The sequence below is a fragment of the Pleuronectes platessa genome, chromosome 5, assembly GCF_947347685.1.
Source record: "Pleuronectes platessa chromosome 5, fPlePla1.1, whole genome shotgun sequence".
NCBI classification, from domain to species: Eukaryota; Metazoa; Chordata; class Actinopteri; order Pleuronectiformes; family Pleuronectidae; genus Pleuronectes; species Pleuronectes platessa.
The window spans coordinates 10,544,660-10,571,232 of NC_070630.1; the positions used below are offsets into that span (position 1 = coordinate 10,544,660).

At 41.2% G+C, this 26,573-nt stretch overlaps 3 protein-coding genes across 3 annotated transcripts; 2 read left to right on the plus strand and 1 right to left on the minus strand.

The window, feature by feature from the left end:
- The first annotated feature begins 1,435 nt into the window (after positions 1–1,435).
- On the plus strand, positions 1,436–3,356 carry LOC128440247 (60S ribosomal export protein NMD3-like). Its single transcript, XM_053422914.1, has 4 exons — positions 1,436–1,515; positions 1,748–1,854; positions 2,325–2,395; positions 2,590–3,356. The coding sequence occupies exons 1-4, from the start codon at positions 1,489–1,491 to the stop codon at positions 2,649–2,651; spliced, it is 267 nt and encodes an 88-aa protein (XP_053278889.1). The 5' UTR covers positions 1,436–1,488; the 3' UTR covers positions 2,652–3,356.
- Positions 3,357–6,268: 2,912 nt separating this feature from the next.
- Positions 6,269–8,589, plus strand: LOC128440249 (serine palmitoyltransferase small subunit B). The gene is made up of 2 exons (XM_053422915.1): positions 6,269–6,354; positions 7,182–8,589. The coding sequence occupies exon 2, from the start codon at positions 7,190–7,192 to the stop codon at positions 7,430–7,432; it is 243 nt and encodes an 80-aa protein (XP_053278890.1). The 5' UTR covers positions 6,269–6,354; positions 7,182–7,189; the 3' UTR covers positions 7,433–8,589.
- A 3,993-nt stretch (positions 8,590–12,582) lies between these two features.
- On the minus strand, positions 12,583–24,916 carry LOC128439692 (bromodomain adjacent to zinc finger domain protein 2B). The gene is made up of 28 exons (XM_053422083.1): positions 24,836–24,916; positions 24,583–24,721; positions 24,224–24,284; positions 23,448–23,556; positions 23,183–23,284; positions 22,645–22,855; positions 22,022–22,114; positions 21,877–21,938; positions 21,526–21,591; positions 21,061–21,126; positions 20,470–20,514; positions 20,228–20,269; positions 19,448–19,513; positions 18,517–18,657; positions 17,780–18,031; positions 17,126–17,349; positions 16,605–16,670; positions 16,377–16,488; positions 16,195–16,257; positions 15,962–16,106; positions 15,363–15,881; positions 15,042–15,197; positions 14,742–14,896; positions 14,413–14,588; positions 14,050–14,185; positions 13,776–13,922; positions 13,427–13,575; positions 12,583–12,985 (listed from the first exon to the last, which is right to left on the minus strand). The coding sequence occupies exons 1-27, from the start codon at positions 24,914–24,916 to the stop codon at positions 13,456–13,458; spliced, it is 3,555 nt and encodes a 1,184-aa protein (XP_053278058.1). The 3' UTR covers positions 12,583–12,985; positions 13,427–13,455.
- Between the last annotated feature and the right edge of the window lie 1,657 nt (positions 24,917–26,573).

Genomic DNA, 26,573 nt, shown 5'->3' on the forward strand with positions numbered 1-26,573 from the left:
GAATCCTGTGAAAACTAGGGCTGTGAAATGATTACAATTTTTAATCAAATTAATCACAGTTTCCTATGGATTAATCATGATTAATCACATTATCGAATTTCTCTGTATATTTTTGTGAAACTCAAAGATTTAAGACAAAAGACGGATATATACATTCAACATGTTTTCTTTTTATATTCATAAATAAACAAAACAACGCTGCTGCAAGTCAGCAGTTCTTTAGCAGTTATCTTTGCTATTCCATATGGAACATTAATATAATCTTCATCCTAAACAGAATTCGGGCTCCTTAGCCATTGTGTGGTTGAATAAAACTTTTCTTTTTAAATCAAACAGAAATTATTTGAGCTTCTTAGCCATAGGATGGTTGAAATTTTTATATTTTTTGTCAAACAACCATTAACCACACCATGACACAATCTAATAACTCTAAAGGCCCTCTTAGCTAGTCGTTCTTTAGCCAGTTGGTGAGGCAAACTAACTTGTTCAAATTCTCTGACAGTAAAGCTGACCGCTTCTTTTGCACAATGTGTCCTGCGAGTGAGTCTGGTTTGGCGCATTCCACCTGAACGCCCCTCGCCGACCAACGCATGCTTCGCGTTGCGGTGGTTAGGCGGGTATTGCTACGGTGAAAAGATAACGTCTTCTCGCAGAGTGTGTATATCACCTTGGTTTTAGTGAATGTTCGATCTTTGTTTTTTTGGAACACGATCTTCCCGTCCAGAAGGTCCTCAGGTTCATCAGAATTATCCATGTTGTTTGTTTGTTTGAATGGCAGCTGCCGTCTGACTGCATTAGAGCGGCGACTAGTGCAGAGGCGGCGGAATTGGAAGGTCCTTCTGCGCATGCGTTAAATGCGTTTTAAAAAAAAACAAAGAATTAATCCTGTAATTTAATCATAGCGCGTTAACGCGTTATTTTTCACAGCTCTTGTTAAAAGCAGAGGTTAAATTTCCCTACCTGCATGAGTGTGCCTGTGCATGTCTGTGCTTGTGTTTGGGACAAATAAATGCATCTTAATCTTTGTGCCGTCATTTGGAACCAGTCTGTGCAGTAGCTGTCAAGGTTTAGCTGATATTTGACCAATCGCAGTTCAGTCTCAGCTCTCAATCATGATCTTTCACCTAGTTTTATAGCACTGAATAACTAATTAAAACCAAACTGACAAACGAGTGAAAATAACAACCTAAAATGATAGAAGTCATCTTTGAGGGAAATGTACTTGACTTTTTAGTTAGGTCCATGTCCCATCCATTCACATGGTGGAGGTGTGGTTTACGACCTATACTGCAGACAGCCACCAGGGGCTTATTGAGATGCTTTGGCTACACTATTAGGGAAAAGTCATGTCCATCTTTATGAACAATCTATGCTTGACAGTAAAGACAGATCACAAGACGTGAGTTTGACACTTAACAGCACATTTACTTCTCATCCCTCAGGTTTGATTTTGCGAACTCCAACGTGAATGACGAGCACCTGAATAAGATGAACCCTCACCGCGTTCCTGATGTGGTAAGACTCGACCTGCACTTCTCCGAACATCCTCAGTGAATATACTTGAGCTTCAGGCGCCTTTAGCATCTGTTGACTTGTTTAACACTGACCTCTAGTGGCAGCACATTGAACTGAAAGTAGATTTGATAACATTCTGGGCAAAGATGTTGAAATCCCACACAGATCCACAAAACAAAAATAAAGTTGGTCTGTTTCAGTGTTGTAATTTGTACAATGGGAACTGTGAAAGGTGCTGATCAAGAAGAGCTACGACCGCAGCAGGAGGGTGAAGCGCAGGAACTGGAAACTGGAGGAGATGCCCAGAGACCGTGAAGACAACAACACAGATGATGAGAGGTGGGATTGTAACATAAACCACATACATCTAAAGTAACAGTTTAAGCTCTCAGTCAAAACCTGTCAGTTTCTAAAGAGCTGTCTCTATACTTTGCTTTCAAACCACAAGGCTAGAGACATGGTTTTCATATTGTGAGCAAATCTTGATCAAACCAACAATGCACTCGTCTGTTTGAGGCTCGATTTTTTCTTAGACAGCTAAATGTTAATCAAAGGGGAGTTAAGAGGGCTTTTGTCGGGAACTCATTTCAGCTGCGTACTGATACACGTTGTGCTTTAGTTCAATTTGACAGCACCAGGATAGTGTCAGTCAGTGACTCAGAATAAAGCTGAGCAGGCAAGACATTGTTTTTAATTGTTGATGAATAGTTGGCTACCTCGCTAAGAATGCCATGTATCCTGTGCTTGTGTGTTTTTTACGTCTTGCCGTGCCACATGGGTTTGGTCTAAATTAGCTTTTCTGTCTTCAGACAATACCAGGACTTCCTCGAGGATCTGGAGGAGGACGAGGCTCTGAGGAAGAATGTCAACATCTACAAAGGTGAGCAGCTGGGACACGGCACACCGGCTCTGCCTCCGTTTCCCAAGAGACTTCAGCCCTGCTGTGGAATTATTTATATTCTGAGGCTTTCACTCATTTTTTGTCCTGATAGAAGTCACTGCACACAGTTAATTACTGATGATTTATTGGATAGTTAATGATGAGGTGCTGATTTTAATATTTAAAAATTTCAGATGCGTCAAAGATCCCGTGGAGAGCGACGCCGAGGATGATGGAGCGCCACGTATTTCCCTGACGGAGATGCTGGAGGAGCTCACCCTATCAGACGCCACAGGAGGAGATGGTGCAGACATGATGACAGAATAACCAGTCGCCATCAGTGTGTCACTGAGGGCTCATCTGTCAAACAAATGTCCACTGATGAGGGATTCAAACAATCGACTGAGGCTTTTTGTTGATTGAAATGAATCATCACAGTTAAGTCAGTAAAATGTGACTTATATCGGTGCCACTAAGTAACAGATAAGTTTCCTCTGAGAAACTGGACCTTCAGTTACTGGACCTGCAAATTTAAGATTTTATGTCATTTCTCTACTTCTCTTCTCCTTTTGTGGTGTATAATCTTTGAAGTGATGTATAAATGGAGTGACTATAGTAAACTCTATCCAAATAAATATTTGCTCCTCTGCAAACTTTACACAAATCTGTCTGTGCAGTGTTTAATTTGGTGCGATTGATGTGTTCAATGAATCAAAGTTTTTAAGTGCGTTTCTGTAGTCATCCACCAGAGGGAGCTTTGGACGACTGAAAAAGGAGGTAGACCCCACATGCAGTGAACTGATCCTCACCTGTTAAATGTTGTCGTTTGGCTACTGTGGACACATATACAATCTATGGTGGACGCCCAGAATGTGTTGACCTGAAAAACTCCAACAGTTGTTTAAAATGACTTTAAAGAGCAGAGTTAATATCAAACTGTGTTGGGGGATTTTGAGAACATAGAACCACAACAGTTCCTCACACTCGATCTTCCTTAGAGCACTTATCTAAACCAAGCTTCTATTCTTTAAATTCTTGTAGTCTCTAGACTTGTTGCATGACCCACTGTTGTGAAGCTTTATGTAATGGAACGCACCTCAGGAATGTGTGTATCAGAGAGAATTAAGTCTTTGTGACATGTCTCACACTCTAACATGAACAAGGAGAAGGAGGAGGAGGCGTCTTGTTTTTCACAGACCTGAGCTGGTTCTTAACGGTAATCAGATCTACTTGGGAAAGTAAATGAGGTGAATCCCCTTTGGGTGTTTGTATGTGTGTGTTTGTGGGATCAGCAAAAACAATGTAGACTAAGAGCTCCTTCTCATCACCCTCCTGTTGAACTGATTTTCTCAACAACTTTACCTGAGCTCAACCATTTGACCCACAGTTCGTTGTTTCCAGACGTCTTTACCTGGGATTCCTGGTGTCGCACAGTCGCTGAACAGATATCAGAAAACCAATGAGAAGTTGGAGCTTTGCCTCTCACAACATGACCGATTAAGGGCTTTGATCTGATTTGAATTATGATTCCCACAGTACCTGCAGCGAAGCAGGTCACATGAAGACCACAGTGGGTGAGCTGTGTCACAAAACCTTTTACAAAGAGCTGGTTAATATGCACATCCACTCATAAACTGGGTCCAGCACATCAAACCCGTCCTCGGTCTGGTGACCCTAACAATATCCATGAGTGTGTCCATGGGTAACCAGTGTGCCTCTGCCCTGTTTACACGTCAATAATGCATCATGTGTAAGAACTGAGCAGGTCAGCAGACCCTCACGGGATGAGGAGAGTTGAGGAGATAAGGTTTCCCAGCTGTATTTCTGATAGCCCCAAAACAAAGAGACACCTTTTCTAGGAGTGTTTGGGTTTTTGATTTTTCTCTTGGTATAAGGAACTTCTTGGGTTATTCATTTCACGCAAAAACATTTCCTCAATCTTGTTCAAGGAGGGAGTTTAAAGAGAAAACCACAGGTTATATCCGTGAAGACTGAATAGAGCAGAGACAGTTGTCTGACAAGATAAGATTTGCATAGTTATAAACAATGTCTGTGTCTGCAAAACTTCTCGGAACTCCCTGGCATAGAGTTCATCTGTGTAGAGTGTAGCCTTCTAAATGACCTTATTGTGAAAGTGGATCCATGTGTTGTGTTTCATCTTCACTCATCACAGAGGAGAGGATGAAGAGACGCAGAGTTTGAGCTACCACTGAACTGTGCAAAGACTGCAGCTGAATATGGAGATCACTTAAAAAAGGTTTAGTTCAGTTTGAATTTCACCCTCAAGAGCGCCTGTGGCTGAGGGGGTAGAGCGGTCGTCCTCTAACCAGAAGGTCCAATCCCAGTCCAGCATCTTGCCCAAAGAAACTTGGACAATACTCTAAAAGCCCTAGCAAGCGTTGCACATATATGCCGAATGTGAATAACAAAAAAATTACCAATAAGCACTTTGAGTGATCATCAAGTCTAGAAAACTGTGGCTTGCTCTAGTCCATCTTGGAATCTTGAGCAAAATTCTGATTTATATCCCACCTTTTTCAGATTTGCTTGGCAACATGTTTGCTTGTGTTTAAAGTTTTGTTTAAAGTTTAAAGCACTGACTCTGCTCAGTTAAACACTTAGATTTCCTTTGTACAGCCCACATTCACAAATCACAGTTGTCCTCATAAAACAATCTGTACAGGGTGGAACATCCTCCTTCCTTAACCCTCAACTAGAACGAGGAAATACTTCCCCCCCAAAAAACCTTTTTAACAGGGGAAAAACACCAAGAGTCACAGGCGTCTGTCTCCCAGGACAAACAGAAGAGAAGTGTAATAGATGTGACGCGTAGCAGAACATTTCAACAAAAAAATCTAAAAACTATTTACACCCTAGGACAGAGATCGTTTGTTAAATCACATCATATATAACTCCGTCTTAAGGATGTGACCCTTCCTTCCTTTTTACTACATTTAGTACTTGGCCTGCCATAAACAATGAGGAACATTTCATTAAGTTCAGATAAAACGCAACACAACAAAAGAGACAACATTTACATAGATATATGAATGTTTAGCATGACCCACTACCAATCCCTGCTCTGGAGTATTAGGTATAGTTGTATTTATGTTAGACATTAAACCAAGATGATTTCATTGATGAGTCATTGAGGTGGAATATAAATATATAAAATAAATGAATCTACCAGTGATTTCCAAGGACAGATTGGAAAGTGGCCTTTTCACTCGCATTTGACCAAGCAGGTCTCCTCAGTAATAATCTCGTTACATCATTATCTGCAATTTCACGTTGCATTAAGCCTACTTGTGAATGTTTGTTTAATGTAAGGTTTCCATATACTGACTCATAGAAACATCCTGAGGCTGCAGTACGAGTGAGTGCACACACAGACACAAACACACACACACAGACACACACACACACACACACACACACACACACACACACACACACACACACACACACACATACACACACACACACACACACACACACATAATAGTGCTGCCTCTGCTTGTTTTGGGCTCCTGCTACGTCAGAGGCGGCGCTGCAGAAGGATGATGGAGGAGGTTGAGGGACAGAGGCGCGGAAGGATGCGGACACAACGAGAGAAGAAAGTTTAAAGAAACATTGGACTTTACACGACTGAAATAAACCTGTGTTTAAGACACCGACTCCTCTCGCGCCTCTGATGCGAGGACGTGTTTCTCTACCGCTGCGTAAAACCGTGCACACCGGCCTGTGTGCGTAATAGTCCTCTGCGCCTGCACCTGCCCGATCTGCGCAGCCAGGTGAGTGTGGGCAGTGTTAGTGGGTGTGGTGTCAGTGTGGTACATATAGGACGGTGGCAGACTGCTGAGGCAGCTTTTGGGTTGACACTAAACAGCGGAGCAACAGCGGGACGGACTGCTGTCCGCGGCTCAGCCTCATTAAGGAATCTGACGGCGGCTGCTCAGGTGAGTCCGTGTCCAGATTCAGTTTCAACACAACACAGGACACACAGAGCCTTTGTGCAGCATTTAGAATCATAGTAAAGACATGTAAATTCACTGAGGAATAGTTTTTATCATAGGTATTTGCAGATCATTGATTATTACACATCTGGACAGAAAGAAAAACGTTATGCCTCAGTTATTTCACTTTTGTGAGCCCAACTGATTGATGGAGATATTTATAAATACATTATAATAACAACCATGCAAAGATGTGCTATGGTTTACATAACTTCAGTGCAACAGTTCTACTTCAAAGGCTGAAGGAAGTAGGTTGCATCCTGTTTATAGACGCTAGTGTTACTGTGCTCGTTGCTATTCTATCTGCTTTAAGTTTTTTGCAGAACTTGTAGAGCACCTGTTGGCCCCGCCCCCTTACCTATGCTGCAGATTCTATAAGAACCTGAGGCTGCAGGGCGCCCACATGCCCTCAACTTTAAATAAACACTGCTTTTTATCAGATTTATGGAACACAGCAAATTAACGCATTCATTGTAGTGTCAATGCAAACCAAGCTTTAAAACCAGTGTTGTTTTGCCCGTATGCTCTGTGAGGATGTGGAACTTTTGCCCCTTCCCCTTGTTGTGTGTGTGTGTGTGTGTGTGTGTCAAGTGGGAGATAAGTGTGCCAAGAAAATGAGCGAGCATTGTTTTATGCCCAGCTACGAGTACCATGAATGATTTAGAAAAAATGCTTTAAATTCTTGTATCTTTTTATTCTCTTCACACTTTCTCTTTCTGAGGACTCATATCTCACGTATCCACCTCCGTTTTTCTTTCTCCTTCATCCAGCCTGCAGGATGATCTTCAAGAACCTGAGAGAGTACCTGGCCTGGCTGTACTACCAGTACCTGCTCATCACCGGCATCTATGTCCTGGAGCCCTGGGAAAAGTCCATTTTCAACTCCATCCTCTTCTCCGCCATCGCCATGGTCATCTACACCTCGTATGTCTTTGTGCCCATCCACGTGCGCCTGGCACTGGAGTTCTTCTCCGGGGTCTTCGGTGGCCAGACCAAGAGCACCATGACGCTCATGAACTAAAAGAGGGAGAGGAATATGACGGGAGGAGAAAAGAGGCAGCGACTGGGTGGATTAGCACGAGACCCCGAATCATTTTCCTGTAACTGGGCAACTTGAGCCCCTCCTCACACCTCCACCTTCATCCAGAAACAGCAGCGCTCCGTCACCTCAGCTCATCGAGACTGAAAATATACGATCTTTAGGGAATTATCTGGAAAGCAGAGCCTTACCATCTTCTTTACATCCCACACCCTCTGACCTTACCCCATGGTATTAGACACATGACCGTACTTCACTTTCACACCCTCATGGTGAAATGTCTTATGGAATGTTGTTTGTCCTTTTTCTTTTTCCTTTCCTCAACTATTTGTCGTTTGTAAGTACATACCACCTCTCGGTTTTACATGATAGGATCTTCCATGAGTAGATTTACATGCTCGCCTCAATACAGAGCACTACTCGACTCGTTTCTCTCAGGCATGACGTTTGAGCTATACAGTCTATGCATCCCAGTGGTTTTCTTCCATAAAATTGGGGGAATTGTTAAGGATATCATTTCCAAAGAGAGTGGTTGTACTCGAAGCAGCTGATCTTAAGATATCTTGAGTTGTTAGACACGGTCACATATACGCAAACATACCCGCTGGGATTTGCTTCGCCACAGTAAGATAATGTTTTATTCACCTTCTCGCCCACACTGATCAGAAGAGAACTGATATATTCTGGTATGTGTGATCTGACCTGCACTCTTATGGCAAAATACTGGGTCCTGCATTTCCCATACAACTCAATTGGGCCTTTTAATGGATCCTCACTTATTTAAGCTAACTTTATTTATATGGAGCTATATATTTATACACACTGGTAAATGCTTGGCTGGTTACAATGTCAATTACCAACTTTTATTTTGATTTGATTATTTATATCTCTGTTCTTTTGTGGCCATAAATTACACATCAATTTGTTTCTCTACCTGAAATTGTTTTTTATGCATGAATTGTTCTATTTTCTTTCAGTCCATTTACCTTTTTAAACATGTTCAGTAGTCTCAGATATTTTCTTTATCAAGATTTAAGAGCTTTTTTTTCACCACTCGCTAAATGAAAGCTTTTATTTATACACGAGAGCAACACGCCATTGCAATATTTAGAAAATAAAGTCACATGAAGACACTTTGACGACTCTTCACTTTGTCATCCCTGTTTGGTTTTTCTGATATGAACGTGCAGCATGTTTTGCCTTCAGTGGAGCGCAGCTGTTACTTTGAAATGAAAAGACGAGCAAAACAACTCGTTCTTGACACAATAGACTACACCACATAAAGTGAATTCACACAATGAGGCAAAGTCCCCAAACCAGTTCTACCAAGACAGGGCAGGAATGAATGCCCATGGGCTCCACTTTCCCTCCTGCAGGTAATGTGTGCATACCTGCCACACTGCTCACCTGAAGCCTGCACCACTTCCATTTAAAACAATGTTGATAAAAGGGATCAGTGACTTTTTACTCTACACACCTTGTTATCCTCGTATCCTTTGCTTTCCCCACCTTTTTTGTCCTGTCGTTTCCTTCCCCTCCTTTCTGGCCCTGTCCTTTCCTTTCCTTATCCTTTTTCTTTTAAAGTTGGCCTCAGACTCATTGACGAGCACTCGCGTGTTTACACTTCACATGTAAATTTGTAGAACAGGAGGTAAGAAGCCAGAGGTTATCTCCATAATGACACGGTGGAAACAGAGTTTGGTGCAGCCTCAAACACTCTCAGAGGGCCGGTGTATTGTTTCTGTTTTGTTTACATGTGGTCTGTGACGGTTTCCACAGAAAACCTGAGGGACCTCAGAGAGAGAGAGAGAGATACAGACACGGAGCGAGAGAGAGAGAGAGAGAGAGAGAGAGAGAGAGAGACACAGGAAAGGAAGAAAATTGACATTATATTTCATGTACTGCACATGAATTTTGTTTAAGTCAGTCCCCACATTCAAGTTCCCAATACTGTGTTTGGTACAAAACAATAAGGCAATTGGTTACAAAAAGACAGAGCAAAACAATTATGCATGTATCTGTAGAACAAAAGGGTGAAGGCTGAGGCAATAGATTAGAAGTTTGAAACTGAATTATCAAAAACAAATCTAAGTGTTTTCCAGTTAACTCTAAAACTCAGGCTTGTGATTTTGAAACTCTTCAAACCAAATTTCACAATCCTTGGTCACATTTTGAGTAATTTGTATAAAATCTGTCCCGAGAAGACGGTTGAATAGAATCTTTTAATCAGCTTGTTCTGAGGGAACAGTGTTTGCACTGCTGGGTGTGTGTGTGTGTTGTAGTGCTTCAGGTGGGAGCTTTGTTACACTCTTAACTATATGTTTCCTTGTAATGATAAGAAAAAGTAATTTCCAGGAAAGGGTCTCATTTCATATTAAGTCAATAACATTTATTGACTGGACATCGATTTTACAGCTAAAAAACTATTACAGGAGACATTTTCCAAATTAATTTAACTCATTTTTTATTAAAACGCTTCATACACAGAGAAAAACAAAGGCTCTAAAATAACTCGAGTTTGCTCACTGAGTAAATGTAAAACAAAAGTAGATTAGATTGGACACAATGGTTCATGTTTTATCATGATTCGAAAATATAATCACATCCCCAACACAGTGCAGGTACAGCATCACATTATTAGGGTTAGAAAATAAATGATATTGCATCCAGGGCCGGCCCTTGCAATGTTGGCGCCCTAGGCGAGATTTCAGATTGGCGCCCCCCAACATAACTGCGTTCAAGCCAGCCGACATTCGCAGAAATTCTACTGCGCGCATCTACTGACATTTATGGTAAACGCATCCAAAGCGTTTTTTCAAAATAAACTGTTGACATGGAGCATATACAAAAAGCATAATTGAAGAGGAAATGGATTGGATTATATTCACAAGAAGTATATATCGTCTCACGTGTCATTTTTATGAATAGCATTTTGACTGTATCAATTTAGAGATTTTACAAAATAAAAGTCACACATTTTTAGCTTCAAGTAGATAATTTCTGGATATTTCAAAGTACTGTAAAAACACTTTGATCAATAATTCCAGAGAGAAACTGATATGCCTGTGTTCAGGACCTCTCTGACTACCTACATACTGAATATCAAACATATTTACTGTATAGATTAAGAGATTTTTCAAAGTAAAGTCCAACAAGTGTACAATCAAATCAGTTCATTTCTGGATATTTCAAAGTTCTATAAAAATACTTTGCTCAATAAGTCCAGAGTGAGACTGATATGCTTCTATTCCCACTCCTATGACGACTCCCCTTTTCTTGGAATTTGTAACTGTCCAGCATGTTTTATTCTACCCAATGGGTGTGGAGTGAAATAATAAAGGAAATACTTCCCAGTAAAGAGAAGTTTAAAAAAGGTAAATTCTCAAGTTACGTAAGGTTGGTTGTATGGATTCTGATTGGATCATCTGCAGCCTCAGCAGAACTCCAGATCCTTCGGGACTGACTACTTATTTTTAATCTGCGTCCGTCCAGTGTTTCTGATCCTGTGTCTGAGCAGGTGGCAAGCAGGCCCGCAGAGAAGCAGCAGCAACTCAGCTCGTCTGTGTGCTGCTGCAGAGTGTGGACTAATGTCACTGTGATGAAGAGGAGGAGGAGGAGTAGGAGGTTTCACTCACCAGGGGGCGCACACTTATCTAATATGAGACAAACAGCTGAAGGGAGCTGTCAGAGGGATGAAGGCACATGTGGAGCCTCTCAGGAGGAACATGGACTTCCTGTTTCAGCCCAGTTATAACATGTTTATCTCAGATGTTATCAGTCCAAGATCCTCAGTCACACAAATGCTCACTTCTCCTTACAGTTTGACCTTCTCTTAGTGAAGGGATTTCCCTAGTTGTTACTGAACTCCAAATCCAAATCAGTTATTATATCTTTTAATATGAAGGTGATCATCAGAGACAAATTGCATCAAGTATGAAAACCTAACACAACCCAGAGTGGCTCTTTTCAGTGGAGCTGATTTCATCTACTTTACTTTATAACCATGACAATATATTACATTTCATCTGTTGATCATTTATATTCAGAATTATACCTGCTGTTTACCCAACTTCTGGAGCTGGGAAATGAAAGTAAGCAGTAACACTGGAGTGAATATTTTCCAATGAAGTGGTTTATGTATGAAGTAGAAAAAATGCAAATCCTTAAATCCCTCAAAATATCACTGAAGTAATTAATTAACCTTCATTGGTACTGATGCTTTGAACCCTTTTTAGCATGTTAATGATGAACTTCTGCTCTTTTAGTCCTTTTACAACTCGAATTTTTTTTTTTTTAAGTAGCACAACTTTATTATTTCCCCACGCGCTTGCCTCGGTGCCTCCTCTTGAGTCCCTCGCCCTCTCCTCCTGAGTGTCTCTGTCTCTTCTGCTTGCTGCCAGAGAGCATCAGTCCTTCATTGAGCCGATCAAGGCTGGAAAAAGCACTGCCGTGTACAAGATACAACTGTAAACACCTAAACACCAAGTCCAAGAGTATGGTTGAAGGTGTGTTCAGCTCTGAATGCAGATGGTTTCTAATAATTCTTTGGTCTTACTAGATACGGATGGGCAGTGTACCAGACAGAGGAGGACGCCCGGGGGAAGTTGAGCTGCCTATGCCAGTGTCTGGAGAGCGAAGCGCGAAAGGGAACCGAGGGAGTCGAGGAGGTGGACACCATCATCGGAGTAAATTTCCAGATAAGAAAGAGAAAAACCTGTAACATGTCTTTCTCTTTAGTTCAAAATAAGGAATAAGTGATATTTTTCCTTTATTTAAATACTTCAAACAAAATGTGGCTATGGATTGCCACATTGGATTATATTTTATAGTTATAAATGTGTGTGTAATTTTTTTTTCTTAATTTGAATGTAAAGGCGGTGTGGCCCAGGGAGTAGCGTGGTCGTTTGGCCTAGGGTGGTCGTTCTCCAACAAGAAGGTTGGCGGTTCAATCCCCAATCTTCAAGTGTCCTTGACAAGATCCTGACCTAAATTTGGCAGAACTTCTAACATCTATTCATTGCACAATATCTTAAATTATATACATAAAAAAAAGAAAATGATATTTAATTAAATTGATTAATTAAATTAAATTGAAAAAATAGATTAAATTAAATTACATTATCCATCGCAGTCCACCTCTGTGCATGAAGTGCACAGTCCTTTTCTGGGCAGGAGCTGCAGGTGTTGAGTTATTTTCATGAACTAAACAGTGTTGCACTTGAAGATACTGATCCATGGAGTGTTTGTCCTTTCACATTGCACAATCGGCTTTATTGAAGCTCATACGTATCAATTGTGTCACAGGTGAAGAGAAGGCCTCCGACACCAAAGAGGACAAGCGTTTGAAAAGTAGAGAAAATCACTTGTGATACTTTCTACTATATGTGAGTTTTAGTTTTCCCTCAGGAGCTCAGCCACTCGTTTGGCAAAGAACTCTTTCATCCTGATTCCTGCTTGTCCGATTGTTGAATCGTCCTCATGAATGGGAGAAAGGCCCCCGCGTCTTGATGATCCTCCAGCTCAGCCTGCAGAACTCTGGAGGAAAATGAGCAATCGACAAAGCTGAGCTTTTAATATAGTTTCAGATATTTGTGAAAAAGTTTGAAAGAGATTTTTAAGTGGACAAGGATGATTGGACATGTCATCACAGCTCATCTAACTAGATGACCAACAACAGTCACCTGACCAAACCACAGTTAGATGCTTTACATCTGGACTTTTCATTTGGATCTGCACACGCACATAAATACCAGTCCCGTTTTTTTCACTAAGATCAATAAATCATTCTCTGAGAAATTAGCAAAAATGTTGCGAAACATCCTCTCTTGCAATGTTAAAGTAAAAAATCCACAACTTAATCTAATCTGATAGGTTCCTCCTTTGGTCACGTCCCACTCCCCAATGTTTGCGCTTATAACAGTGAGATGAAATAAATGCGGTTCTCTATCCATGCAGTGAGAATGCGTTCATACCTACCGGCACATTTCCAGCCAATCTCTGTCGTATTAGGCCAGTTTGGCTCTTTTGGCACAGGGCCCAGGGCTGTCATGCTCTTCCCTGCCTCGCTTTCCTCCCCCCAAAGGTCGGTTTTGATGCTTCTGACTCCGGAGTAATTGAGCGTTCTTCTGAAAGAGGGGACATAAAAACGACTGGTGAGGAGCCATGCGCAACAAATACCGTGCAGATTAATTAAATGGATGTGGACATGTGGAACAATGAAGATATCATTGGACAGTTGAACAGATTGCTGCTCGTTGATCTGCACTGCTTGTGGACCAGGAGATTGTATTAAATGAAAGACAAGAGAAAAGAGTCTCAGGTTTACTTTTGCGACGCAAATGTGACAGAACCATTTGCCGTCAGAAACTGTGGGGATCTTAGGCCGGTTGCAGTATGTGTGGCACCCTTTATCACAGCCGTGACAAAGCAAGAGGAGTTCATCATTATCCCCCTTTCGACAACGGTGGCAGTGCTGGAAACAAAAAGAAAACATCAGCAGTTACAAATTCAATCAGAGACAACGTGCACTGATACAGGAAGACGCAGATTGTGTAATAAAAACAAATATTTGATAGCGAGAGAAAAGAGGCATCACTAACCACTTTCTTGACGGGGCGGTCCCAGTCGATGGATTTCTTCAGCTGCTGAATACAGAGTGACAGCTGAGCCGAGCTGCGGACTTCTTCGAGGGCTTCGTGCCACAGGCTCATCCCAGGAGTCACCTCCTCCTCCCTGCTTTGAGGTTACAGAGAGTGAGTGGAAGTATTACAGAACAGCAGTACATCCAAAGCAGTGACTTCAGGGAAATCAGCGAGTAAAGATAAAGTGTACATTGCACATTGAGGATGTCGGTACTTCTTCGACTGGGATGCATCATGCAGAGGAAAAAACTACTTATCATACAGACACAGGCACCGTGGTATTATTCTGTTTGGTCTGAGGGTTCATTTCTCTGTAGGTACCTTCGATCGATGTTCTCCTCCAGCTCTGACAGCCTCATGACAGCTATATCAAGAGGATTGTTAGGCCGCCTGGTTCCTCTTTGCCACGTGTTCTCGGGAGCTGGAGAAGAGAGGAGCTTGTCCTCTCGATAGACCAGATCCTCCCTCTTTGACTGGGGCTTAGGGTGCATCCAGCCCTGAGGGACACAGAGTTGAAATATGGTGTTTGGTGATAAAGTAAGGACCCGAAATCCTATCTGAGCACATACTGGAGAAATAGTCTTGAAATGAATCTGGGATATTTGTATTTGTATGAGCTGTAAGTAGACAAACGTTCAGGATTCTTTTACCTTGATCTGCAGACCGGCGAAGACGACTCTCCTCTCCAGAGCCTCCACCTGCTGCAGTAGGCGGATGTCCACCTCCATCGCCTGCTCCTCCACACACCAACTCGCCACGGATTTCTCCCTCACTTCCTGTTTCTCCAGCTTCGCCACATCAAACGCTGCCCCCATAGATACATACAAACAATACAGCAAATGACTGTCTATGAAAAGTAACATATTTATACATATTAATTTGGGAATTTCAAATAACAGTATGTATTGTATTCAAGATAAGTAAAGTGAGCAGAGGAGTTGTGGACACACCATATTCGCTGTTGGCATAGAGCTGGGTCAAATACTCCATATGTTCTTGGAGCTGTTTCTTTAGGACCTTCTCTCTGATGCCTCGACTGTGGAGCGCCTCCACCAGACTGTGTAGCTCCTGCACGTCTGACACTCGCCACCAACCGTGCAGCATCTCTGCCAACCAAAGAGAGTATTGTTAATTGCTTAATTTTAGCAGCATAACGACGTTGTAAAGCTGAGGTACAGTCATCACAGCATGTACTCCAGGACTGTCTGGGCAGTGATGATCTTTAGTCCAGCACATTTCACTTGTGCTTACTGGCAGTGAGCCATTCTTACCCTTAGGGATGGGCTGAGGTGTGAGGTAGTCCTTAGCTGCCTCCACAGCAGGAAACAAGGCACAAGGTGGCCTGTCACACAGGGCCTCTGGGTTCTCAAGCTTGTTGACAGTGTTGTTAGTCAGCTGAAGGTCAGGCTTGGGGCTGGAGGTTATCCAGGGGCTGCCTTTGAGCTGGGGGGAACACAGCGTATATGGCCCTGAAGTATCTGTTTCACCTGCAGGTCCCTGCAGAGTGGTTGCAGGCGGGGGGCTGTGGGATATCCCCGTCTGAGAGGAGGGATGTGAAGGATTAGATGCAGTGGAAAGAATTTTAGCAGAGCTACTGTTCTGGTGTTTGTCAGAATGTGTGTTAAAAGATCGATCCTTTTTGACCACTCCCTTGAGGAAGATTTTGAGATCGTCTTTGCCCTTCTGGCTCTCTGGTGTCGGGCAGAGCACCCACTCCATCTCTTTCAGCTGCTTCTTCTTTATTCGGATCACCTGAGCCGTTTCCTGTTTCTCCTTCAACTCTTCATAGCCTGAGTAACATTTAAAAAATCAGCTCAAAGTGCATATCAAACATAACAAATCAAATGTATATTTCAGTATGAGTTTTCACCTTCGCTGCTCTCCATGCCCTCAACAAAGATGCCACCACAGTCTCGGAGAAGCCAGTAACGCCTCTTGTAGCGGTCCTGTCCAATCATCATGGAGCGCTGTGAGTGAGAGGAGTGTAGCAGCTCCTGTGTGATCTGACTCTGTTGCTAAAGAGACAGAAAACAGAGGTAGAATGGGATTTCTTTAATCCATCAACTAGCTCTTCCTGAGAAACTGAATGTGGGTGAAATTTACCATGCATAATTTCTCGATCTGCTTCTCGAGCTCCTCCACACTGGCGGAGTTCACACAGTCGTCCTAGATGAAAAGATCTCATTAGTGGGAGGTCAATGGACTGACTGACATTAACTATAACAAACACTGAATGAGCCACTGGCAACAGTAAAAAAAAAAAAAAGCATCATGCTGTTACTGACCTCCTCCTCACAAATCTCTGCTTTCGCCCCTGTCTTTCCTTCATACTCCTCGCCGTCGTCATCAAAGGGGAGGCTGTCATTTCCGCCCACACTGCTGTCTGCTACTTTCAGTCTTTGAACGCAGAAATGTACAGAGGAAAAATTATAAATGTTAATGTATTTACAAAATCATTTAAAAAACTTTGCACAGAACCTTCTGGTAACAACTTGGAAGAAGCGTGTTCTCACTTGTGGAGCTTTCCCTCTACAGCCTTCTTCTTCTTCCACAGGTTGGTCATGTGATCCATGTTCTCACTGCAAAGTAACATTGAAAATCATGCTTCAAGTCTCAGATTGATACATTTGCAGCCCACTGCAGCGGGCAGGAGATGCCTTTCAAAGTGTTGCTGGTACTAATGAAAGATTAATAAAACATAGTTTGATGCAACCTTTTGAAACTATCCATCAGACCATGATTTGTACTATTCCTTTTGATACATCCGTTGTTCCTTCACAATTTGAGCCCTCATGAATAAAACAAGTGACTATATTTTGCTCTCAGGCAAAGAGATTAACTTAAACTCCAGGCACATAATAAACACTTGTTTAAACTGTGCATGCAATCAACTTTACAAAATAAAAATGTCTCATTCACCACAAATTTAACCACACTTTGAAAAAAAACTCCATAATTTTGTTATATTGTGTATATCAGCTAATATAAATGAGAATTGAGATATGTGAGGATTAGAAGGAAATGGATCCCTCACCTGATCACAGCTTCACTGCAGCAGAGATCATCACAAAGGAACAACAACATGGATGCCTTCTGAGACGGACTGTGGGCCTGAAAAGCTTTAGTTCGTAGACTGAGGGCCAGAGCAGCTGACTTTGTCTGATCATAGTGAGCCTCCATGTAGATCTGCAGGATCTCAGACACATTGTCTCTGTTGATCTCCACATCAGTCAAGTTTTGCCCTAGACAGGTTTTGCTCTAAAAGAAAAAATATTGATAAGTTCAGTCAGTATGTTTAATAAATGTTTCTTCACCTACTTAGCGTGAAGAGTAAGTATTTTTGTATACTACAATGCCAAACAGGAACAGAACCCTAAAGTGTGTTCTGACTGGTTAGCAGAGAAGAGGAAGTCTGCTGGTAAAAAACAATGTCAGCTCAGCTGTTATGCTGTTGCCAACATGTACTCATACAGAATGTATTAAACTAGAGTGTCCCTGCTGTCAGGTCTTCCTTAAATATATTGAATACAAATACAACTCTACTTTTGAACTACTGCAGTGCTACTGCATCAGCTACAGAAAAGGTTATGTCTGATCAGTATGAATGTGTGTGTGCATAAATACATGATTAACAAATCCTTTACAATTCAACAACTGTATAAATACTACACTGACATGACAGACTCACCATGTGACCTGCAGGTAAACCTGGATCCTGTATGGCTGAGGAAATCAATCTGACCAGCAGGTCTTGTACTTTGCCCATACTGCCCCCAGTGTAAAGTAAACCGTTCTGAAGGACGCTTAAGTCGAGGTTGTTTAAATTGTGTAATCCGAGGACCTTTCCAAAGCTGTGCAAAAACTTCAGCACCTTCAGGCAGTCTGATAAGGTGCTTCCCTGCAAGACCAGACCAGGGATTTGTGAGAGCACTGGAAGACTCTGAAGAAAAAAAAAAAAATAAAGCTCAATGTTATATTATACTTTTAAATGATTTGTAAATCTATCTGACCCAAGTATTTCTTGTTTCAGACTATATAGGTAAAATGTGTTATAAATACTAGTCCACAATACAGTATATAGATTCACGTATATGATCAGTAGAACGTGTTATGCTTTCAGTAGCCACTTGGTAGCAGTACTCTGACTTATACCTGCTCTCTTTAATCAAGCATACATGCTTTCAATGATATTAAGCATCTATTTTTGTATGTGACAGTGAAACAATGAAATGTATTTAACAGTGAAACAATGAAACCATAAATTTGTCAAAACATCTAATCTTCATGCCTGTAGCTCCTACAGTGATTATACTGATTTATTTCCTATGTAAAAAAACAAAACAACACAGGCCTGGTTGAATTCTTAATCTCTCCACATACATGTATGATGTATATTCCACAAACGGACTCTCTGTGCGTGAGTACCTTAAGATCGGCCAAACACATGTCCTCGTTTGGCTTCTTTAGAGCCTTTGCTTTTTCCATCTCCAATCTCCTGAGCTGGAGTTTCCTCTCTTTGTTTATCCGTTTCTCCTCCATCTGCTGTTGCTTCAGACGCTCTTTCTCCTGCAGCCAAGAGATCGTATTATTCCCGATGATATTGATATTGGTATAAAAACACAAACTAGGAACTAAATTACCACAGTGTTGACTCATCAAAAAAAGAAAATTTCCCAGAGATTTAAGACTAGTGAGGAAACATCTGTGTGAATCAGCAGTTACCGACCTCTGCCTTCTTACGAATCTCTTCAGCCTTTATCAGCATCATCTGCTGCTTGCGCCTTTCCGTCTCCTAGCCGAGCACAAACACATTATTTAAAACGAGATTTAAAACTAGTGAGGAAACATCTGTGTGAATCAGCAGTTACCGACCTCTGCCTTCTTACGAATCTCTTCAGCCTTTATCAGCATCATCTGCTGCTTGCGCCTTTCCGTCTCCTAGCCGAGCACAAACACATTATTTAAAATGAGATTTAAAACTAGTGAGGAAACATCTGTGTGAATCAGCAGTTACCGACCTCTGCCTTCTTACGCATCTCCTCAGCCTTCATCAGGATCATCTGCTGCTTGCGCCTTTCTGTCTCCTAGCCGAGCACAAATACATTATTTTAAACGAGATTTAAAACTAGTGAGGAAACATCTGTGTGAATCAGCAGTTACTGACTTCTGCCTTCTTACGCATCTCCTCAGCCTTCATTAGGATCATCTGCTGCTTGCGCCTTTCCGTCTCCTAGCCGAGCACAGACACATTATATTTTTTCTGAAACACAGTTTCTATTATACTATAAAGACAAGGGTCACAGATGGAGATTTAAAACTAGTGAGGAAACATCTGTGTGAATCAGCAGTTACTGACCTCTGCCTTCTTACGCAACTCCTCAGCCTTCATTAGGATCATCTGCTGCTTGCGCCTTTCCGTCTCCTAGCCGAGGACAGACACATTATATTTTTTCTGAAACACAGTTTCTATTATATTATAAAGACAAGGGTCACAGATGGAGATTTAAAACTAATGAGGAAACATCTGTGTGAATCAGCAGTTACCGACCTCTGCCTTCTTACGACTCTCCTCAGCCTTCATTAGGATCATCTGCTGCTTGTGTCTCTCCGTCTCCTAGCCGAGCACAAACACATTATTTAAAACGAGATTTAAAACTAGTGAGGAAACATCTGTGTGAATCAGCAGTTACCGACCTCTGCTTTCCTTCGAATCTCCTCAGCCTTCATCAGGATCATCTGCTGCTTGCGTCTCTCCGTCTCCTAGCCCAGCACAAACACATTATTTTCTTTCCTAAACACAGTTTCTATTATACTATAAAGACAAGGATCACAGATGGAACACAACATGGAACCCTTGACATGCACAGAAGAAGCGTCTTAACCTAAAGAATGTATCATAAATCTTCTCATCCTTGTATAAGTTCTGTGCAGTCCAGCCTTTTTCGATCATATCGTGGACTTAATGGATGTGTTTTCCCTGAGTGACAAACAGCGCGGATGTATGCAGTGCCCTGATTTGAAAAGCCATGCAGAGGGATGTAGTATGACTGCAACCAAACACTACATGCAACATACTGCTGGGATGGCAACCAATTACCACAACACATTCACAATATGTTGTTGAATGTACAGAAACTAACATACCCCACACCATATCTATTCTATGCCTCTCCAACTCCTGGTAGGAAGAGTTGGCAAAGTATAAGGAGATCACAAAAATCACAGGAGAAAATCAATACAAGAAAAGTCCAACCTATAGTTAAAAATACACCAAAGAACCCCAAATTAATTAATAATATTTTTAAATGATATATTGTGCGTTAATTCGTTGGAGACCATCTTCAAGTTATTCAAATCATTTGAGGGAAAAACACCCACCTGTTGCTTTAGCATAACAGCTCGCATTCTTTCCATCTCCTTTTCCTTTGGGGAAAAGAACAGATCATTTAGAAACCAAAATATGTTTCACTTTAATTCTTATATTATATACATAATTTGTATTCCATCCCATCCAGCAGCAGCCCTGCAAATGTTTTGAGGTATCTTGGTTTTGCTGGTTGAGCTAATCTGAAAATAAAAACGCCCTAATTAACAGGAGGTAGTCTTTTAATCATAGTCAGATACCAAGGTAAGGAAAATCTGCTTTGCACTAACAAACAGAACAAAAGTTCACGTTCAGGTTACTTTAGTTGTACCCGCAGCTAGATTTGATTTGCAGTCTAAGAAAGATGCATCCATTTGACACACATCTTACAAACCACACAGACAGGACACAACTAAGCATAATAAAACATAACAATAAAAGAATAGTAAGGGTCCATTTACTAGGACTAAGAAGGCATAATAAATTGCTAAATACATAATAAATGGGGCCAAAATATTACCAGGCTGACAAGGCAGAGTCAGTAAGATGTGATAACAGACGCAAAAGTGAAAAACCCAATTTGCTCATAAACATCAGTTATTGACCTTTTTTCGTTTTTCAGCCTCCAGTTGTCTGGCATTGGCTGCTTCTTGTTGCTTCTGTCGTTTAGCCTGTGAATGCAAAAAGTTCAAGAAACAGAGTTGGATGATACACTCATTCAATAATAACAGTATGTCCAGAATTGAAAAGATAAATTAACATTTAACCGGAGCAACAATGTTTGATCAATGAATCAACCGATTATTTCCTTGATTAGCGCTATAATATGAAACAAACGTGGAAAAAAAGGAATATTCAATTGTTATACTTAATATTCTGTATAATTTTGGTATTAGTTTGCTTAATGATGTCAATAGAAAATATTCCACACAAATCTAAATAGAGCAAGTGTCTCACTGGTAATATCAGATCTAACATATTGACACGCGGAGTGAAGAGATGATTATTCCCTCCCATTAAAACTCAAAGACAAAATGGCAGCTGTTTCTGCAATAACTTTTAGAACCAACCTCTAGAGTTTTCTTTGAACGGTGTTCCTTTTCCATTTGCATTTGCTGAATGCGCTCGATTCTCCTCTGGTAAAAGGATGAGGGCAAGATCAAATGAATTAACTGTTAAGTCATGCATGTTATAGAGAGGAGGAGGGGAGCAGGGTGTGGGGTGAGGAAGCACAGTGGGTCTATGCAAATCAGGAAGGTGCAGCATTTTGAAGGATAGCAAGTTCCTTGTGGAATTTCAGAGCAGTTCAACTGTTTTCAGTTTAAAACATTGAGAGTGTACAAATTCTGAAAAGGCAACAGCTGATAGTTGGGAAGATCTGCACGGGAAATTAAACAGAGCATGCAAAGAAAGATCCTTACCTGTTGGTCGAGAAGCTTGTTCAGCTCTTTCTTTATCCGGGTTTCTTCAGCCAACCGTATGGCTAGAAAACACAAACATGTTAGGTTCACACACACAATCTGATCCAATGTTAGAGAAGAGTCTGACGAGACGGTGGCTGTTTACCTTCTTGTTGCCTTGCCTCCTTGGCTGCTTGTGCCATGGCCTGCGCCTCCTGTTTTCTGATCAATTTGCTCTGAGCCAACAGTCGAGCCATTTCTGAAACATGATGGGATATAAACTATGAAATCATACTCCAAAGAGAATTGAAATGATTCGCAAAATATTGACCTGCAGACAACTCCAAAGTCCTGATTTCCAGAGGAAAAGCCTGAAGCATTTAACGACATGCTGTTTTTATTTACATGAAAAAACTGCAAAGACGGTTTAGGCTGGTCTTAACAGTAAGGAAAAAAGTTGAGAAAGAAAAGCCCCATGGGCGATAAACCTTGCTCTATGTGTTTAATGTTAAAGGGAGCCTCTTTTAAGGTGGCTCTTACAAGGTGGGCAACTCTTACAACTGGATTTTGTGGTGCTGACACCAAAACATCCACCACTGACATTGTTTGAAAAAATGGTTCTGGAAGTAAACTCTATTGTAGCTGAGCTGGAAACATCTTAAAGTGATCTCACATATATGTTCAGGTGGCCAGATTTCCTCATGAAAAAACAAAAGTGAAAATGTCAGATTCAGCTGGTTTTACCTATTTAACAGGTGACACTGAAACATTTCAAAGATGAACACTGACCTTGAGCCTTCAGCTTTCGGCGCACCCTGGCATCGCTGAGGTCTTGAAAGTTATTTTCTCCAACGTTTAGAGAATGATTATTCAATCGTTGGCCCCCAGCACCATCACCTGATGGCTGGTGCTCAGCCTCCAAGCGGCGGCTGGGGCGGGCATTCATGGCTATGATAAAGGCAGTGATCTCCTCCTCAGCCAGTAAAATCCACTCAGGACCCTGAGAAATATTACAGAGACGAAGGATGGATTAAAGAAAATGAAAAGGACAAGATGGTCAGACTGACTTGTATCTACCGATTGCTTTCATTAACAAACGCAAGCTTTCAAGCTTAAGATTCATCATAAATGAACTTTGATAGATATGTCTCAACACATATGTGAATTCTTCTGCTTCCTACCTGCGACTATGTGGGTATATTGGCTCAATTTCTCTCAAACAGAAGTTTTTCATTGGAGTCATGTTTCTATCAGACCTCACACCATTTTACATTAAATGTATGTATCGCATATATGTTGTGTAAAGTAAATAAAAGAGAACATTTACCTCTGGTCCTTCTCTGGCTTCATAGAAGGCACCAATTTTCATTTTTGGAATAAAGCTGAAGTTATCCCTTGAGATTTCAGTTATTCCATTCTGAAGTAAGTACTGCAGACAAAAGCATTATGCATTGTAATTAAAGCATGGGAAGAACTGTGAGCTATATAACTGGTAACATGTTGTGATTTCCACTATTGTGTGATAACATAAAGCTGCAGTGACTATATGCCATGGTTCAAGGTTTTATATTTTCCATAAATTGTTGGTTCACCTTCGTCACATAATGATAGCGACGCAGTATCTTCCCGCATGGTGCAAAGTAAGCGACCTCCCCTTGAAGTCGACCTGCCACACTCCTGATCCGGGTCTCTCTCCGCCACCTGAGCAAACACAATTACAAACCAAGTACAACATATAAATCATGAAATTAATATCATTAAAATATTGTTCCAGCTGTATTCAGTCATTATTACTATATATATATGTATATATATATATATATATATATTCAAAGAGAAAGATTTCTTGCAAAAGTTATGTCCCCCAATTGAATAATGGTGTTCAGGGTCAGAACCCCAAACCAGCAGGGTAACAAGGAGGGAAATGATGTAATGGATGACTGTACAGCTGTCCACTTCTAGATGGACATGAGCCAAGAGGGGCAACCCCTCAGTCCCCAGGAGATCAACTGGAGAGCAGCCATGACTTAGGAAAAAAACACATGTAATCTGTTATCCCAGACAGAAATAGGGGCTGGAATACAGTCCAACGGCCTATTGATGAAAAACATCCCCATCAGATGAAAGGTTGCTCTGATCCCATGCTGCAGAATTATCGGGCAGGGAGCAGCTAATGGCCAAAAGTTGGCCATAGGTGTCCTTTTATAAAAGGCCACTAGTCAGCCCTCAGTGAGCTGACATTAAACTATAAGACCAATAGCAGAGACACATACATTGCAGCAAGTATGACAGCAAGAAGGACAAAGAGAACACGGTCAGACCATCTAAACAATGTTAGTTTCATTTAACAAGAATTTCAATAGCTCACCCTAACTCAAGAGGCAACTTCAGAACCTCCTCATTTGTCACTCTGCTCCTCTTCCCTGCTCCTAAAAAAAGGAGACATGACTCAGCACCTTCAACCTGAGCAAATTACACTACACAAAATAAAGAAAAGAGCCACACTACTGAAAATCTATAACATCCCTCAAAAGGAGACACTGATAGACAGATCGGTCGGTTTTGGATAGTCTTTTTGATGCTATTACTACAAAGAACAACTAAATGGAACAGAAAATAAACTATTGGAACATTGTGAGAAATCAATGGTGTCCTGAAGCAGAGATTTAACGATCTTAGTCAACTGTAATTTCAAGCTGTATCGTAGTTTATGGGTGTGTTTGTTACCTGGCAGTGGGGTAGGTGTGACGAATGAGGACGGGTCGCTCTGGTTGCTCAGAGCTCCTAAGCCGCTCAGTGTGTTGGGGGTGAGCAGACCACTGGGTGAACTAAGTGGTGTGATGACCTGCCAGTTGAGCATCTCATTCTGTTGCAAGAGAGAACCAAACTACAGGAATTCATTTTCTGTACATGAGATAGAATTCAGAAATAAAATAAAACCAGCTACAATGCAGCAACATGAATACAAATTATAACTCACCAAACTTTCGCGGTGCAATGATATTTCATCTGAGATTTCACTGCTCTCCTGTGAGAAGGGACTGCTGCTAATGGCTGACATGGCTGTATAACTGTAAACTGATCCACAGAGAGATGCTAAGTTTTCGGTTATCTGCCTTGAGTGAATTCCCCACAACTTCATGCACAGGTGAACAAGTACATTTAAACATTCCTATGATTTAAAGAGATCACAAAAGAACAGCCTATTATCTTGACGCCATCATAGGCAGTATCCTAAGATCCTCGTATAATAAAGGGAAAAGATGTGTGTCATTAGAGCACTGACAGTGGGAGGCCCTTATTACAGCAACCTACCTGTTTTATATAACTAATTGTAATTTGGGGCAGTTTCATCATAGGCCTTGCAAAGTTTCAGCTTTGTGTTGTTTTAATGGTGCAGAACCAAGAATAATTGGCCAATAAACTAAAGACTGGTCACCTGACCTGTCTTATTAGCAGGCTGTGTATTTAAAGATCTTTCATGTCATAAAGCAGTATGATGTAACCAGTGATTCTGGATTACCACACAAACGCATTAATGCACCCAGCAGCTATTCTTGGAAGCTAAATATGTCTGTATATTCATTAGACTGAGAACACTCAGTGTCAATAGGCCATCCATACAACTGATACATATCACAGTTGCATCATTCACACAAGCCTTCGATTTACCATCGACAGAGTCCTTTCATCGCTTCACTTTTCTCTCCTGCGTGTATTCACTTCACCCTCTAGGCAGGAACAAGAAGTGGAAAGAAGAGTCAGCTTTGCTTTTTACTACAACACCATATTATATTACCACAGCTATCAGTTTGCTATTCTGGCAAAATCAGAAAACATAGCCTGCTCTGTGAAGCTACACTATTAACTGAAGGTCCTAAATATCTAAAAGGGAAGGAAAATAAATGTCATTTGCGCAGCTCAACCTATTTAATCATATTAAACATGTCAATCACCAGTCCATAAAGCTTTCCTCCCCCTCATTTAAGACCTACATGACAATCATGTAACTGCAAATTATGGATAACACGCTCAATGCCAGCACAATCTAAAAAGGTATATATACATATATTTATACTGAAAATTACAAATCTGAAATTAGAAAATTATTAATCCAATTAAATTAACTCAGATAATTGTTTTGAAATATCATAATACACTAATGTGTTCATTCGAAATGGCATATGATGAACTTTCTCTTCCCTAACAAGTCTTCAGAATTCTTCATTCGTGTTCTTTTTTTTCTCTATTGCAATGAAGCGCTACAGAAATAACAATAATAATAAGTGTATCAAGTCCCAGCCTTGAATTAATAGTCACAGTTAGCATTGTGTCATGTTAACTTATTACAGGTATGTGTGTTTTGCATGTGTTGTATCAGGAGAGTGCAATCATTATAGCTCAGCCAATGGACAACCAAAAGCATTTGCTGTCTACTCTGTCATCCTAAAACCTACTGTGGCCCCTGTAGATAAACTGAAGGTTACCGGTAACTGCCATAATAAATCCTTGAACGCTTCTACAACACCCTCACAGGAAAGGGAGGAAGCTCAGCTTTACAGATGATGGGGATCGTGCGACCGTGCATGTTTTTGCCGTCGCTGTTTCAACCCGGCTTGTCCACACAGTGCTGCACATGACCTGTCCCTTCCCAGGGTCGGTCACATAAAGAGCGGGAGACTTTACTTTGAAAAATCTCCTAATCTATACAGTAAATA